At 40.8% G+C, this 13,674-nt stretch overlaps 1 protein-coding gene across 10 annotated transcripts in view; it reads left to right on the top strand.

Moving 5' to 3' along the window:
* LOC139754214 (uncharacterized) overlaps positions 1 to 13,674 on the top strand; it is a 436,361-nt gene that overhangs the window by 385,327 nt on the left and 37,360 nt on the right. For all 10 annotated transcript variants that reach the window (XM_071671468.1, XM_071671476.1, XM_071671466.1 and 7 more), the window contains one exon: positions 3,940 to 4,813. In XM_071671468.1, coding sequence (XP_071527569.1) covers positions 3,940 to 4,813 — 874 coding nt within the window. The remainder of the gene's footprint in view (positions 1 to 3,939; positions 4,814 to 13,674) is intronic.

Below are 13,674 nucleotides of genomic sequence, written 5' to 3'. Positions count from 1 at the left end.
TGCAAATGGAAATGGTGAAGAGCTTGTAAATTTGTGTGCTGAAAAAGCACTGGTGATTGGGAATGCCTGGTTTAAAAAGAGAGATATACATAAGTATACATATATACGTAGGAGAGATGTCCAGAGAGCTTTATTGGATTACGTGTTGATTGATAAGCGCGTGAAAGACAGACTTTTGTATGTTAATGCAGTGAGAGGTGCAACTGGAGGTATGTTTGATCATTATCTTGTTGAGGCAAAGGTGAAGATTTGTAGAGGTTTTCAGAAAAGAAGAGAAAATGTTGGGGTGAAGAGAGTGGTGAGAGTAAGTGAACTTGGAAAGGAGACTTGTGTGAGGAAGTACCAGGAGAGACTTAGTGCAGAATGGAAGAAAGGTGAGAGCAAAGGACGTAAGGGGAGTGGGGGAGGAATGGGATGTATTTAGGGAATCAGTGATGGCATGCGCAAAAGATGCTTGTGGCATGAGAAGCGTGGGAGATGGGCAGCTTAGAAAAGGTAGTGAGTGGTGGGATGAAGAAGTAAGATTATTAGTGAAAGAGAAGAGAGAGACATTTGAACAATTTTTGCAGGAAAATAGTGCAAATGACTGGGAGATGTATAAAAGAAAGAGGCAAGAGGTCAAGAAAAAGGTGCAAGAGGTGAAAAAGAGGGCAAATGAGAGTTGGGGTGAGAGAGTATCATTAAATTTTAGGGAGAATAAAAAGATCCCTGGGGATAGGGGAGAAAGAATACTTCCCACGTATTCCCTGTGTGTCGTAGAAGGCGACTAAAAGGGGAGGGAGCGGGTGGCTGGAAATCCTCCCCTCTCGTTTTTTTTAATTTTACAAAAGAATGAACAGAGAAGGGGGCCAGGTGAGCATATTCCCTCTAAGGCCCAGTCCTCTGTTCTTAACGCTACCTCGCTAACGCGGGAAATGACGAATAGTATGGGGAAAAAAAAAAAAAGATGTTTTAGAAGGAGTTAAATAAAATGCTTAAGACAAGAGAACAAATAGGAACATCAGTGATGGGGGCTAATGGGGAGGTAATATCAAGTAGTGGTGACGTGAGGAGATGGAGTGAGTATTTTGAAGGTTTGTTGAATGTGTAAGATGATAGAGTGGCAGATATAGGGTGTTTTGGTCAAGGTGGTGTGTGAAGTGAGAGGGTTAGGGAGAATGGTTTGGTAAACAGAGAAGAGGCAGTGAAAGCTTTGCGGAAGATGAAAGCCAGCAAGGCGATGGGTTTGGATGGTATTGCAGTGGCATTTATTAAAAAAGGGGGTGACTGTGTTGTTGACTGGTTGGTGAGGATAATCAGTATATGTATGGCTCATGGTGAAGTGCCTGAGGATTGGCAGAATGCATGCATAGTGCCATTGTACAAAGGCAAAGGGGATAAAGGTGAGAGTTCAAATTACAGTGGTATTTGTTGATTATTGCTGGCAAATTGTATGAGAGAGTATTGATTGAGAGGGTGAAGGCATGTACAGAGCATCAGATTGGGGAAGAGCAGTGTGGTTTTAGAAGTGGTAGAGGATATGTGGATCAGGTATTTGCTTTGAAGAATGTATGTGAGAAATACTTAGAAAAACAAATGGATTTGTATGTAGCATTTATGGATCTGGAGAAGGCATATGATAGAGTTGATAGAGATGCTCTGTGGAAGCTATTAAAAGTATATGGTGTGGGAGGCAAGTTGCTAGATATAGTGAAAAGTTTTTATCGAGGATGTAAGGCATGTATACGAGTAGGAAGAGAGGAAAGCGATTGGTTCCCAGTGAATGTCGGTTTGCGGCAAGGGTGCATGATGTCTCCATGGTTGTTTAATTTGTGTATGGATGGGGTTGTTAGGGAGGTGAATGAAAAAGTTTTGGAGAGAGGGGAAAGTTTGCAGTCTGTTCTGGATGAGAGGGCTTGGGAAGTGAGTCAGTTGTTGTTCGCTGATGATACAGCACTGGTAAAGTATGTGAAAGAAGAAAGCTGAGAGTAAATGTGAATAAGTGCAAGGCTGTTAGGTATAGTAGGGTTGAGGGACAAGTCAGTTGGGAGGTAAGTTTGAATGGAGAAGAACTGGAGGAAGTGAAGTGTTTTAGATATCTGGGAGTGGATTTGGCAGCGGATGGAACCATGGAAGACAAAGTGAGTCACTGGGTGGGGAAGGGGGCGAAGGTTCTGGGAGCAATGAAGAATGTGTGGAAGGCGAGAACATTCGGAAAGTAAAAATGGGTATGTTTGAAGGAATATTGATTCCAACAATGTTATATGGTTGCGAAGCGTGGGCTATAGATAGGGTTGTTCATTGGAGGGTGGATGTGTTGGAAATGAGATATTTGAGGACAATATGTGGTGTGAGATGGTTTGATCAAGTAAGTAATGAAAGGGTAAGAGAGATGTGTGGTAATAAAAAGTGTGGTTGAGAGAGCAGAAGAGGGTGTTTTGAAATGGTTTGGTCACATGGAGAGAATGAGTGAGGAAAGATTGACAAAGAGGATATATGTGTCAGAGGTGGAGGGAACAAGGAGAAGTGGGAGACCAAATTGGAGGTGGAAGGATGGAGTGAAAAAGATTTTGAGTGATCGGGGCCTGAACATGCTCTAGGGTGAAAGGCGTGCAAGGAATAGAGTGAATTGGAACAGTGTGGTATACTGAGGTCAACGTGCTGTCAGTGGGTTGATGCAGGGTATATGAAGCGTCTGGGGTAAACCGTGGAAAGTTTTGTTGGGCCTGGATGTGGAAAGGGAGCTGTGGTTTCGGTGCAATATACATGACAGCTAGAGACTGAGTGTGAATGAATGTGGCCTTTGTTTTCTTTTCCTAGCACTGCCTCGTTCACATGTGGGGGAGGCGTGGCCTCATGTGTGACGGGGTGACGACAGGAATGAAAAAAGGCAGCAAGCATGAATTATGCACGTGTATATATGTATATGTCTGTGTATGCATATGCATGTATACGTTGAAATGTATAGGTATGTATATGTGCGTGTGTGGACATGTATGTATATACATGTGTATGTGGGTGGGTTGGGCCATTCTTTCGTCTGTTTCCTTGCGCTACCTCACTAACGCAGGAGACAGCGACAAAGTATAATAAATATTAAATATACACTGGTACATGGTTATTGCAGTGAGACTCAAGATTTGAGAATAAATACATCATGGACAGATTTAGTAAATTTTTTTCTCACTCATCCAGTGATGTATAAATACATAATTTACAAGTTCTCCAGTTACTTAGTAATGCAGCATAGTTTACACAACATAGCTATGCACCTTAAGAGCCCACTACACTACAGTTACACACAGGCTGCCCTGTATCAGTAATGGTATCTTGGGTGCGCACACATCCGACCTATGATAGTACTGGCACTCCAAGAAGAGTTTGTCATTGACAGAGCCCATGCAAGGCCTAGTTATGGCAGATCTTTAAACACACACACAGTTAGTTATGCAGTTCCAGGACGCCTTTTATGAAATTCCTGCAGGGGTAAATGGGTTCCTTTGGGGTGGGAAAGCCCTCAACAACATGGCACACTTTCCCATCTTTTAGTGATGATACAGCCTTGGTGTAGGTTACTTCTTGCTTGTGTTGTTACCACATGAAACCACAAAGCATATAACTAATGTATAAGTTCAGGAATTTTAGACTGATTTTTCATTGGTAATTATTATCAATCATGATTAAGAAAGCTTAAGATAAGGATGTTCTGGATGATATGACCATTCATTTTAGAACTGTACCTTTGATTAGCTATACAAAATTTGGAAGGACTTGTATTTAAGTGATAATTTTCAGGAATTTTAGACTGATTTTTCATTGGTAATTATTATCAATCATGATTAAGAAAGCTTAAGATAAGGATGTTCTGGATGATATGACCATTCATTTTAGAACTGTACCTTTGATTAGCTATACAAAATTTGGAAGGACTTGTATTTAAGTGATAATTTTCTTTTACAGGGTAACAGATCTCAAACTTTCTGATCTGAGTTATGTTGGCACTGTGGAATTAGAAACTTTGGATAAGGTGGAATCTACCCTGATGCAGCTGTTGCCATCTATGACACAACTCACACAGTTGGATCTTTCCACACATCGAAACAAGATTACACTCCCATCATGTTCTACTGGGATATTGCAGATTTTGGGACGCTCATGCCCTAACCTGAAACTTTTGAATCTTAACAACAACAATCGTGTTACTGGTGAAGGATTACTTCATTTGTATCCAGCAGACCATCAGCCAGGATGTATCAAACTTGAGATGCTCTTTATACAAGACTGCAGTGTTGAACCAGAGGATGTAGCAATGCTTATTCATTTTTTTCCAAATTTGCAACTAGTAGGTTACAAGGAACTTGGCACATCCTTGCAGATGTTGCAGTCACAGCCTAAAAAGTTTGGTCGTAAAAGAAGACGGTGTCAGTATAATCTAAAACTTACTCATGTTGATAATACTATGTCAAGAGTTCAAAGGTGTGATGGTGATATAGTGGATTTTGTTTGTGATGCATGCCCTGACATAGAGAATTTAAAGATCCGTGTGTGTGATGAAGATGTTGGAGAACTTGGCAAATTACATAACCTTAAACATTTAGAACTCCGGTTTTACACTGGAGTGCATCACCCCATTAGCAGTTCAACAGTAAACTACTTGACAAGCCATGGTAGTCAGTTGTCATCTCTCACGATATTTTGTAATCGCCTATATTCTCATCATGTCAAGATAATAGCTGAAAATTGCCGCAATTTAAGCAAACTATTCTTGTTTGCAAATGTAGCAGTTGTTGATAGCCCTCTAAAGTCAAGTTGCAACAAGTTGAATAAGTTGGAGGTAAGTTTACATTTTCTTTCCTGTATCAGTTTATCTACATCATGTATGCTTTTCCAGTTCTCAAAGCAGGTTTTTACATGCGAAATCTCACCCAGCCATATTCATTTGCAACTTGAATTAAATTGGATGATACTGGTTACCATAACCCTTGGACCTCATTGGTGTAATGGTTAGCATTCCTGACTGTAATGCATTCAAGGGCCGTCCAGGGTTAAGTTCTTAGGTTCCAATCCTGGTTGTAGCAGTCGCTCCACAGACAAGTTAGCTGGTCATCCAACCCTAGGGGTTATTCAATAAAATTGGTACTTATCTCAGGCTAGGTACCCATATATATTTTTCCAAGAGGGAACAGAGAATGGGTCCAAGTGTGGATACTTCTTCTGAGGCTCAGTCCTCTGCTCTTAATGCCACCTTGCTAATGCAGAAAATGGCTAATTTTTTTTTTTTCTCTCTTTTTTTTTGCCGCTGTCTCCCGCGTTTGCGAGGTAGCGCAAGGAAACAGACAAAAGAAATGGCCCAACCCACCCCATACACATGTATATACATACGTCCACACACGCAAATATACATACCTACACAGCTTTCCATGGTTTACCCCAGACGCTTCACATGCCCTGATTCAATCCACTGACAGCACGTCTATATATATATATATATATATATATATATATATATATATATATATATATATATATATATATATGTATGTATATATATATATATATATATATATATATATATATATATATATATATATATATATATATATATTTTACTCATTATACTTTGTCACTGTCTCCCGCGTTAGCGAGGTAGTGTAAGTAAACAGATGAAAGAATGGCCCAACCCACCCACATACACATGTATATACATACACGTCCACACACGCACATATACATACCTATACATCTCATCATATACATATATATATACACACAGACATATACATATATACACATGTACATAATTCATACCGTCTACCCTTATTCATTCCTGTCGCCACTCCGCCACACATGAAAGGAAAACCCCCTCCCCCCGCATGTGCACGAGGTAGTGCTAGGAAAAGACAGCAAAGGCCACATTTGTTCACACTCAGTCTCTAGCTGTCATGTATAATGCACCGAAACCACAGCTCCCTTTCCAAATCCAGGCCCCACAAAACTTTCCATGATTTACCCCAGACGCTTCACATGCCCGGGTTCAATCAATTGACAGCACGTCGACCCCGTTATACCACATCGTTCCGATTCACTCTATTCCTTGCACGCCTTTCACCCTCCTGCATGTTCAGGCCCCGATCATTCAAAATCTTTTTCACTCCATCTTTCCACCTCCAATTTGGTCTCCCACTTCTCCTCGTCCCTCCACCTCTGACACATATATCCTCTTTGTCAATTTTTCCTCACTCATTCTCTCCATGTGACCAAACCATTTCAACACACCCTCTTCTGCTCTCTCAACCACACTCTTTTTATTACCACACATCTCTCTTACCCTTTCATTACTTACTCGATCAAACCACCTCACACCACATAGTGTCCTCAGACATCTCATTTCCAGCACATCCACCCTCCTCCGCACAACTCTATCTATAGCCCATGCCTTGCAACCATATAACATTGTTGGAACCACTATTCCTTCAAACATACCCATTTTTGCTTTCCAAGATAATGTTCTCGACTTCCACATATTTTTCAACGCTCCCAGAACTTTCGCTCCCTCCCCCACCCTATGATTCACTTCTGCTTCCATGGTTCCATCTGCTGCCAAATCCACTCCCAGATATCTAAAACACTTCACTTCCTCCAGTTTTTCTCCATTCAGACTTACCTCCCAATTGACTTATCCCTCAACCCTACTGAACCTAATAACCTTGCTCTTATTCACATTTACTCTCAGCTTTCTTCCTTCACACCCTTTATCAGACTCAGTCTCCAGCTTCTGCAGTTTCTCACCCGAATCAGCCACCAGCGTTGTATCATCAGCGAACAACAACTAACTCACTTCCCAAGCCCTCTTATCCACAACAGACTGCATACTTGCCCCTCTTTCCAAAACTCTTGCATTCACCTGCCTAACAACCCCATCCATAAACAATTTAAACAACCATGGAGATATCATGCACCCCTGCCGCAAACCAACATTCACTGAGAACCAGTCACTTTCCTCTCTTCCAACACATACACATGCCTTACATCCTCAATAAAAACCTTTCACTGCTTCTAACAACAACTTAGGTATTACGTTCTTAATACCTTCCACAGAGCATCTTTATCAACTCTGTGATATGCCTTATCCAGATCCATAAATGCTACATACAAATCCATTTGCTTTTTTGAGTATTTCACACATACATTCTTCAAAGCAAACACCTGATCTACACATCGTCTACCACTTCTGAAACCACACTGCTCTTCCCCAATCTGATGCTTTGTACATGCCTTCACCCTCTCAATCAATACCCTCCCATATAATTTCCCAGGAATACTCAACAGACTGATACCTCTGTAATTTGAGCACTTACTCTTATCCCCTTTGCCTTTGTACAATGGCACTATGCAAGCATTCTACCAATCCTCAGGCACCTCACCATGCATCATACATACATACATTAAATAACCTTACCAACCAGTCAACAATACAGTCACCCCCTTTTTTAATAAATTCCATTGCAATACCATCCAAACCCACTGCCTTGCCGGCTTTCATCTTCCACAAAGCTTTTACTACCTCTTTTCTGTTTACCAAATCATTCTCCCTAACCCTCTCACTTTGCACACCACCTCGACCAAAACACCCTATATCTGCCACTCTATCATCAAACACATTTAACAAACCTTCAAAATACTCACTCCATCTCCTTCTCACATCACTACTATTTGTTATCACCTCCCCATTAGCCCCCTTCACTGATTTGTTCCCTTTTCTTACACAATTTATTTACCTCCTTCCAAAACATCTTTTTATTCTCCCTAAGATTTAATGATACTCTCTCACCCCAACTCTCATTTGCTCTCTTTTTTTGCCTCTTGCACCTTTTTCTTGACCTCCTGCCTCTTTCTTTTATACATCTCCCAGTCATTTGCATTATTTCCCTGCAAAAATCTTCCAAATGCCTCTCTCTTCTCTTTCACTAATAGTCTTACTTCTTCATCCCACCACTCACTACCCTTTCTAATCTGCCCATCTCCCACACTTCTCATGCCACAAGCATCTTTTGCACAGGCCATCACTGCTTCCCTAAATACATCCCATTCCTCCCCTTACGTCCTTTGTTCTCACCTTTTTCCACTCTGTACTCAGGCTCTCCTGGTACTTCCTCACACAAGTCTCCTTCCCAAGCTCACTTCCTCTCACCACTGTCTTCACTCCAACATTCTATCTTTTTTTCTGAAAACCTCTACAAGTCTTCACCTTCGCCTCCACAAGATAATGATCAGACATCCCTCCAGTTGCACCTCTCAGCACATAAACATGCAAAAGTCTCTCTTTCGCGTGCCTATCAAGTAACACGTAATCCAATAATGCTCTCTGGCCATCTCTCCCATTTACATACATATATTTATGTATCTCTCTCTTTTTAAACCAGGTATTCCCAATCACCAGTCCTTTTTCAGCACATAAATCTACAAGCTCACCATTACCATTTACAACACTGAACACCCCCATGTACACCAATTATTCCCTCAACTGACACATTACTCACCTTTGCATTCAAATAACCCATTACTATAACCTGGTCTCATGCATCAAAACTACTAACACACTCACTCAGCTGCTCCCAAAACACTTGCCTCTCATGATCTTTCTTCTCATGCCCAGGTGCATATGCACCAATCAATCACCCATCTCTCTCTCCATCCACTTTCAGTTTTACCCATATCAATCTAGAGTTTACTTTCTTACATTCTATCACATACTCCCACCACTCCTGTTTCAGGAGTAGTGCTACTCCTTCCCTTGCTCTTGTCCTCTCACTAACCCCTGACCTTACTCCTAAGACATCCCAAAACACTCTTCCCCTTTACCCTTGAGCTTCATTTCACTCAGAGCCAAAACATCCAGGTTCCTTTCCTCAAACATACTACCTATCTCTCCTTTTTTCTCATCTTGGTTACATCCACACACATTTAGACACCCCAATCTGAGCCTTCGAGGAGGATGAGCACTCCCCGTGTGACTCTTTCTGTAAGTGGTAGCAGCTAGTGATGGAGTGAGTATTTTGAAGGTTTGTTGAATGTGTTTGATTATAGAGTGGCAGATGTAGGGTGCTTTGGTCAGGGTGGTGTGCAAAGTGAGAGGGTCAGGAAGAATGGTTTGGTTAAGAAAGAAGAGGTGGTGAAAGCATTGCAGAAGATGAAATCCAGCAAGGCGGAGGGTTCTATTAGATGGTATTGTTGTTGAATTTATTAAGAAGGGGTGACTGTGTGCTGATTGGTTGGTAAGGATATTCATTGTATGTATGGATCATGGGGAAGTGCCTGAGGATTGGCAGAATGTATGGATAGTGCCATTGTACAAAGGCAAAGGGGATAAAGTTTAGTGTTCAAACTATAGAGGCATAAGTTTGTTGAGTGTTACTGGAAAATTGTATGGGAGGGTACTGATTGAGAGGGTGATGTCATGTACAGAGCATCATACTGGAGAGGAGCACTGTGATTTCAGAAGTGGTGGAGGACGTGTGCACTGGGTGTTTGCTTTGAAGAATGTGTGAGAAATACATATGGAGAAGGCATATGATAGGGTTGATAGAGATACTTTGTGGAAGGTCTTACAAGTATATGGTGTGGGAGATAAGCTGCTAGAGGCAGTAAAAAGTTTTTATCAAGAGATGTAAGGCATATGTACTTGTAGGAAGATAGAAGAGTGATTGATTCCCCAGTGAAGGTTGGTCTGCGGCAGGGGTGTATGATGTCCCCATGGTTAAGTTGTTTATGGATGGGTTGGTTAGGGAGGTAAATGCAAGAGTTTTGGAGAAGGGGGAAGTATGCAGTCTGTTGGGTATGAGAGGGACTGGGAAATGAGCCGGTTGTTGTTCACAGTTGATACAGCACTGGTGGCTGATTCGGGTGAGAAAATGCTGAAGTTGGCAACTGAGTTTGGGAAAGTGTGTGAAAGGAGAAAGCTGAGAGTAAAATGAATAAGAGCAAGGTTAGTAGGGTCAGCAGGGTTGAGGGACAAGTTAGTTGGGATGTAAGTCTGAATGGAGAAAAATTGGAGAAAGTGAAGTGTTTTAGACATCTGGGAGTGGACTTAGCAGCCAGTGGAACCAGGGAGGGGGAAGGGGCGAAGGTTCTAGGAGCGATGAAGAATTTGTGGAAAGAGATAGCATTATCTCGGAGAGCAAAAATGGGTATGTTTAAAGGAATAGTGGTTCCAGCAATATTGTATTGTTTTGAGACATGGGCTATAGATGAGGTTGTATGGAGGAGGGTGGATATGTTGGAAATGAAATGTTTGAGGACAATATATCTCACATCCCAACTAACTTGCCCCTCATTCCTGCTGAACATAATATATATACATATATCTTTTTCTTTTCCTTTGATTGCTGTTTCGTGCGTTAACAAGGTAGCGCCTGGAACATGCGAAGAAAGGCCACATCCACTCACATTTACTCTCTGGCTGTCATGTGTAATGCACCACAACCATGGATCCCTATCCACGACCAGGCACCACAGACCTTTCCATGGTTAACCCAGGACGCTTCACATGCCCTGTTTCAGACCGTTGACAGCACATCAAACCCAGTATACCATATTGTTCCAATTCTCTCTATCAATGCGTACCTTTCACCTTCAGGTCCTGATAACTCAAAATCTTTATCGCTCTGTTCTTTCATTTCCAATTTGGTCTCCCTGTTCTCTGTGTTTCCTCCACTTCTGACACATATATCTTCTTTGTCAACCTTACCCTGCTTATTCTATTCATGTGTCCAAACTATTTCAGGACATCCTCCTCTGCTCTTTCAACTACACTTTTTTTATTACCACTCATTTCTCATACACTTTAATTATTTACTTGTTCAAACCACACCACTGTCCTCAAACATTTCATTTCCAACACATCCACCCTCTTCCACATAGCCCATGCCTCACATCCTTATAATATTGTTGGGACTACTATTCCTTCAAACATAACTATTTTTGACCTCCCAGATAATGTTCTCTTTCCTCACATTCTTCATTACCTAAAGAACTATTGCCCCTTCCCCACCTTATGATTCATTTTTACTTTCATGGTTCCTTCACTGCTACACCTAATAAATTTGCTTTTATTCACATTCTCAGTTTTCTTCTTTCTCATTTTTTTCTCCTTTCTCACACTCTTCCAAACTCAGTCACCAACTTCTGCAGTTTCTTACTGAAATCTGTCACCAGTGCTGTATCATCAGCAAACAACTGACTCACTTCCCAGGCCCTCTCATCCCCCACAAACTGCATACTTGCCTCTCTCTTCAAGACAGTCACATTTACCTCTCTAATCACCCAGACCATAAACAAATTGAACAACCATGCTGACATCACATGCCCCTGCTGCATACCAGCCATTACTTGGAACCATTCACTCACTCTCTTTCTACCTACTTGCACACAAGCCTTACATCCATGATCGAAACTTCTCACTGCTTCTTATAAGTTTACTCCAACATCGTATATTCTAAAGCCCTTCCTCAAAGCATCCCTATCGACCCTATCTTATGCTTTGTCCAGATTCATAGATGCCACTTACAAATCCATTTGTTTTTCTAAGTATAATTCTTACACATTTTGTAATGAGATGGCCTCGAATAGGGTTTCAGTTGCCCATGTTGTCCCAACTAACATAAAAGAAAATAAATTATTAATACCAAGTGGATTATTGTATGTTCATTTGTTTTCATTTGTCTATGCATAATAACTACCCAACATCCAAGGATTTACTTCATTTACCTTTATTTCTGTGGAAATAAAAAGAGCGTGGTTGAGAGAGCAGAAGAGGGTGTTTTGAAGTGGTTTGGGCACATGGAGAGAATGAGTGAGGAAAGATTGACCAAGAGGATATATGTGTCGGAGGTGGAGGGAACAAGGAGAAGAGGGAGACCAAATTGGAGGTGGAAAGATGGAGTGAAAAAGATTTTGTGTGATTGGGGCCTGAACATGCAGGAGGGTGAAAGGAGGGCAAGGAATAGAGTGAATTGGAGCGATGTGGTATACCGGGGTTGACGTGCTGTCAGTGGATTGAATCAAGGCATGTGAAGCGTCTGGGGTAAACCATGGAAAGCTGTGTAGGTATGTATATTTGCGTGTGTGGACGTATGTATATACATGTGTATGGGGGGGGGCCATTTCTTTCGTCTGTTTCCTTGCGCTACCTCGCAAACGCGGGAGACAGCGACAAAGTATAATAAAAAATAAAATAATATACCTTTATTACAAAAACAGGCCATCATGGTTCCCATTATTTGATTTAATTCAATAACCCACAGATCAATTTTAAAGGGTTTTTGAAACTTCAAGGTTGTGCAGCAATCGTGTGCTGGAAAATTATGTACTCCTTTGGAGTGAAAAGTTCTTGGATAAGATTGTACTTTATTTCATCCTTTGACAGTGATACATTCTCACCGTCTGATGTATATTTAGATTTCCAAAAGGATTTCAATAAAGTACCTCACAAGAGACTTTTACATAGACTTAAAAGCACACAGAATCGGTGAAGAACTCTGTACACAGATCAGAGACTTGCTTACCGGAAGAAAGCAGAATGTAGTATTAAATGGCAAAGCCTCAGATTGGCTAGATGTAATGAGTGATGTGCCACAGTGGTTGGTCCTAGGCCCAGTTTTTTCATAATATACATTAATAATCTAGAACTCGGTCTCATATTTAAGATCTCCAAGTTTGCTGACGATACTAAACTAGGAGTTAGAACTGTAAACAGGCAGGATTGTGAAATCAAAGAGACCTTAACTTACTAGCAGAGTGGTCAGACAGATGGCAAATGAAGTCTAATGTAGACAAGTGTTAAGTTATGCACTTTAAAGGCAAGAATATACTTTACAACCACAAACTTCAGAAACACTCTGACTAAAGTAAATGAAGAAAAGGACTTTGGAGTTATCATTAGCAATAATCTGAAATACACTAAACAGTGTCAAGCAGCAAGTAAAAAAGGCAACCAAATGTTAGGTTTCATAGCCAGGAACATAGATTACAAGACACCAGAAACAATTCTCACACTTTATAATTCTCTAGTAACACCACACCTTGAATATGCAGCCTGGTTTTGGTCCCATAACTATAAAAAAGACAAGGAAAAATTAGAGCAAGCACAAAGACACATGACAAAATTGATCCCATCCCTTAGAAATCTGGCATACAAAGAGAGGCTAAAATGATGGGATCTCTTCTCCTTAAAAAACGTAGACTTTCTGGCAACTCAATCCAAGTGTTCAAAATTCTGAACAAATTCGATAAAGTAAATCACGAACATCTTTTTGAAGTACAGGAAAATACAGTTACCAGGACAAATGGAATAAAACTCAAAGCTAAAAGATGTAGTACAAATGTGGGAAAAAGCTTCTTTTCCTATAGGTGCATTGAGCTCTGATATAAGATACCATTAGACTTAGTTAATGCTTAGACTATGAATACCTTCAAAAGTCATTTAGACAAATATTTTATAATTTTGGGTATACTCTGAGAAAAATGCCAGAAATGAACTGTAGAAGTGACAGCAGTAACAGTGACACTAGATGGCTAATGTGCAGCATCAGGGAGTCATTGATAGCTTAAAAAAGTGCTGAGCGGAATTACATTTTCATATATTAATTTTTTTTCTTTTACCGGACAACCCACTTGTGGATCTATCAAGACTCCTGT

This window comes from Panulirus ornatus, chromosome 16 (genome assembly GCF_036320965.1).
Source record: "Panulirus ornatus isolate Po-2019 chromosome 16, ASM3632096v1, whole genome shotgun sequence".
Taxonomy (NCBI): domain Eukaryota; kingdom Metazoa; phylum Arthropoda; class Malacostraca; order Decapoda; family Palinuridae; genus Panulirus; species Panulirus ornatus.
This window is presented reverse-complemented; position numbering and strand designations above follow the sequence as displayed.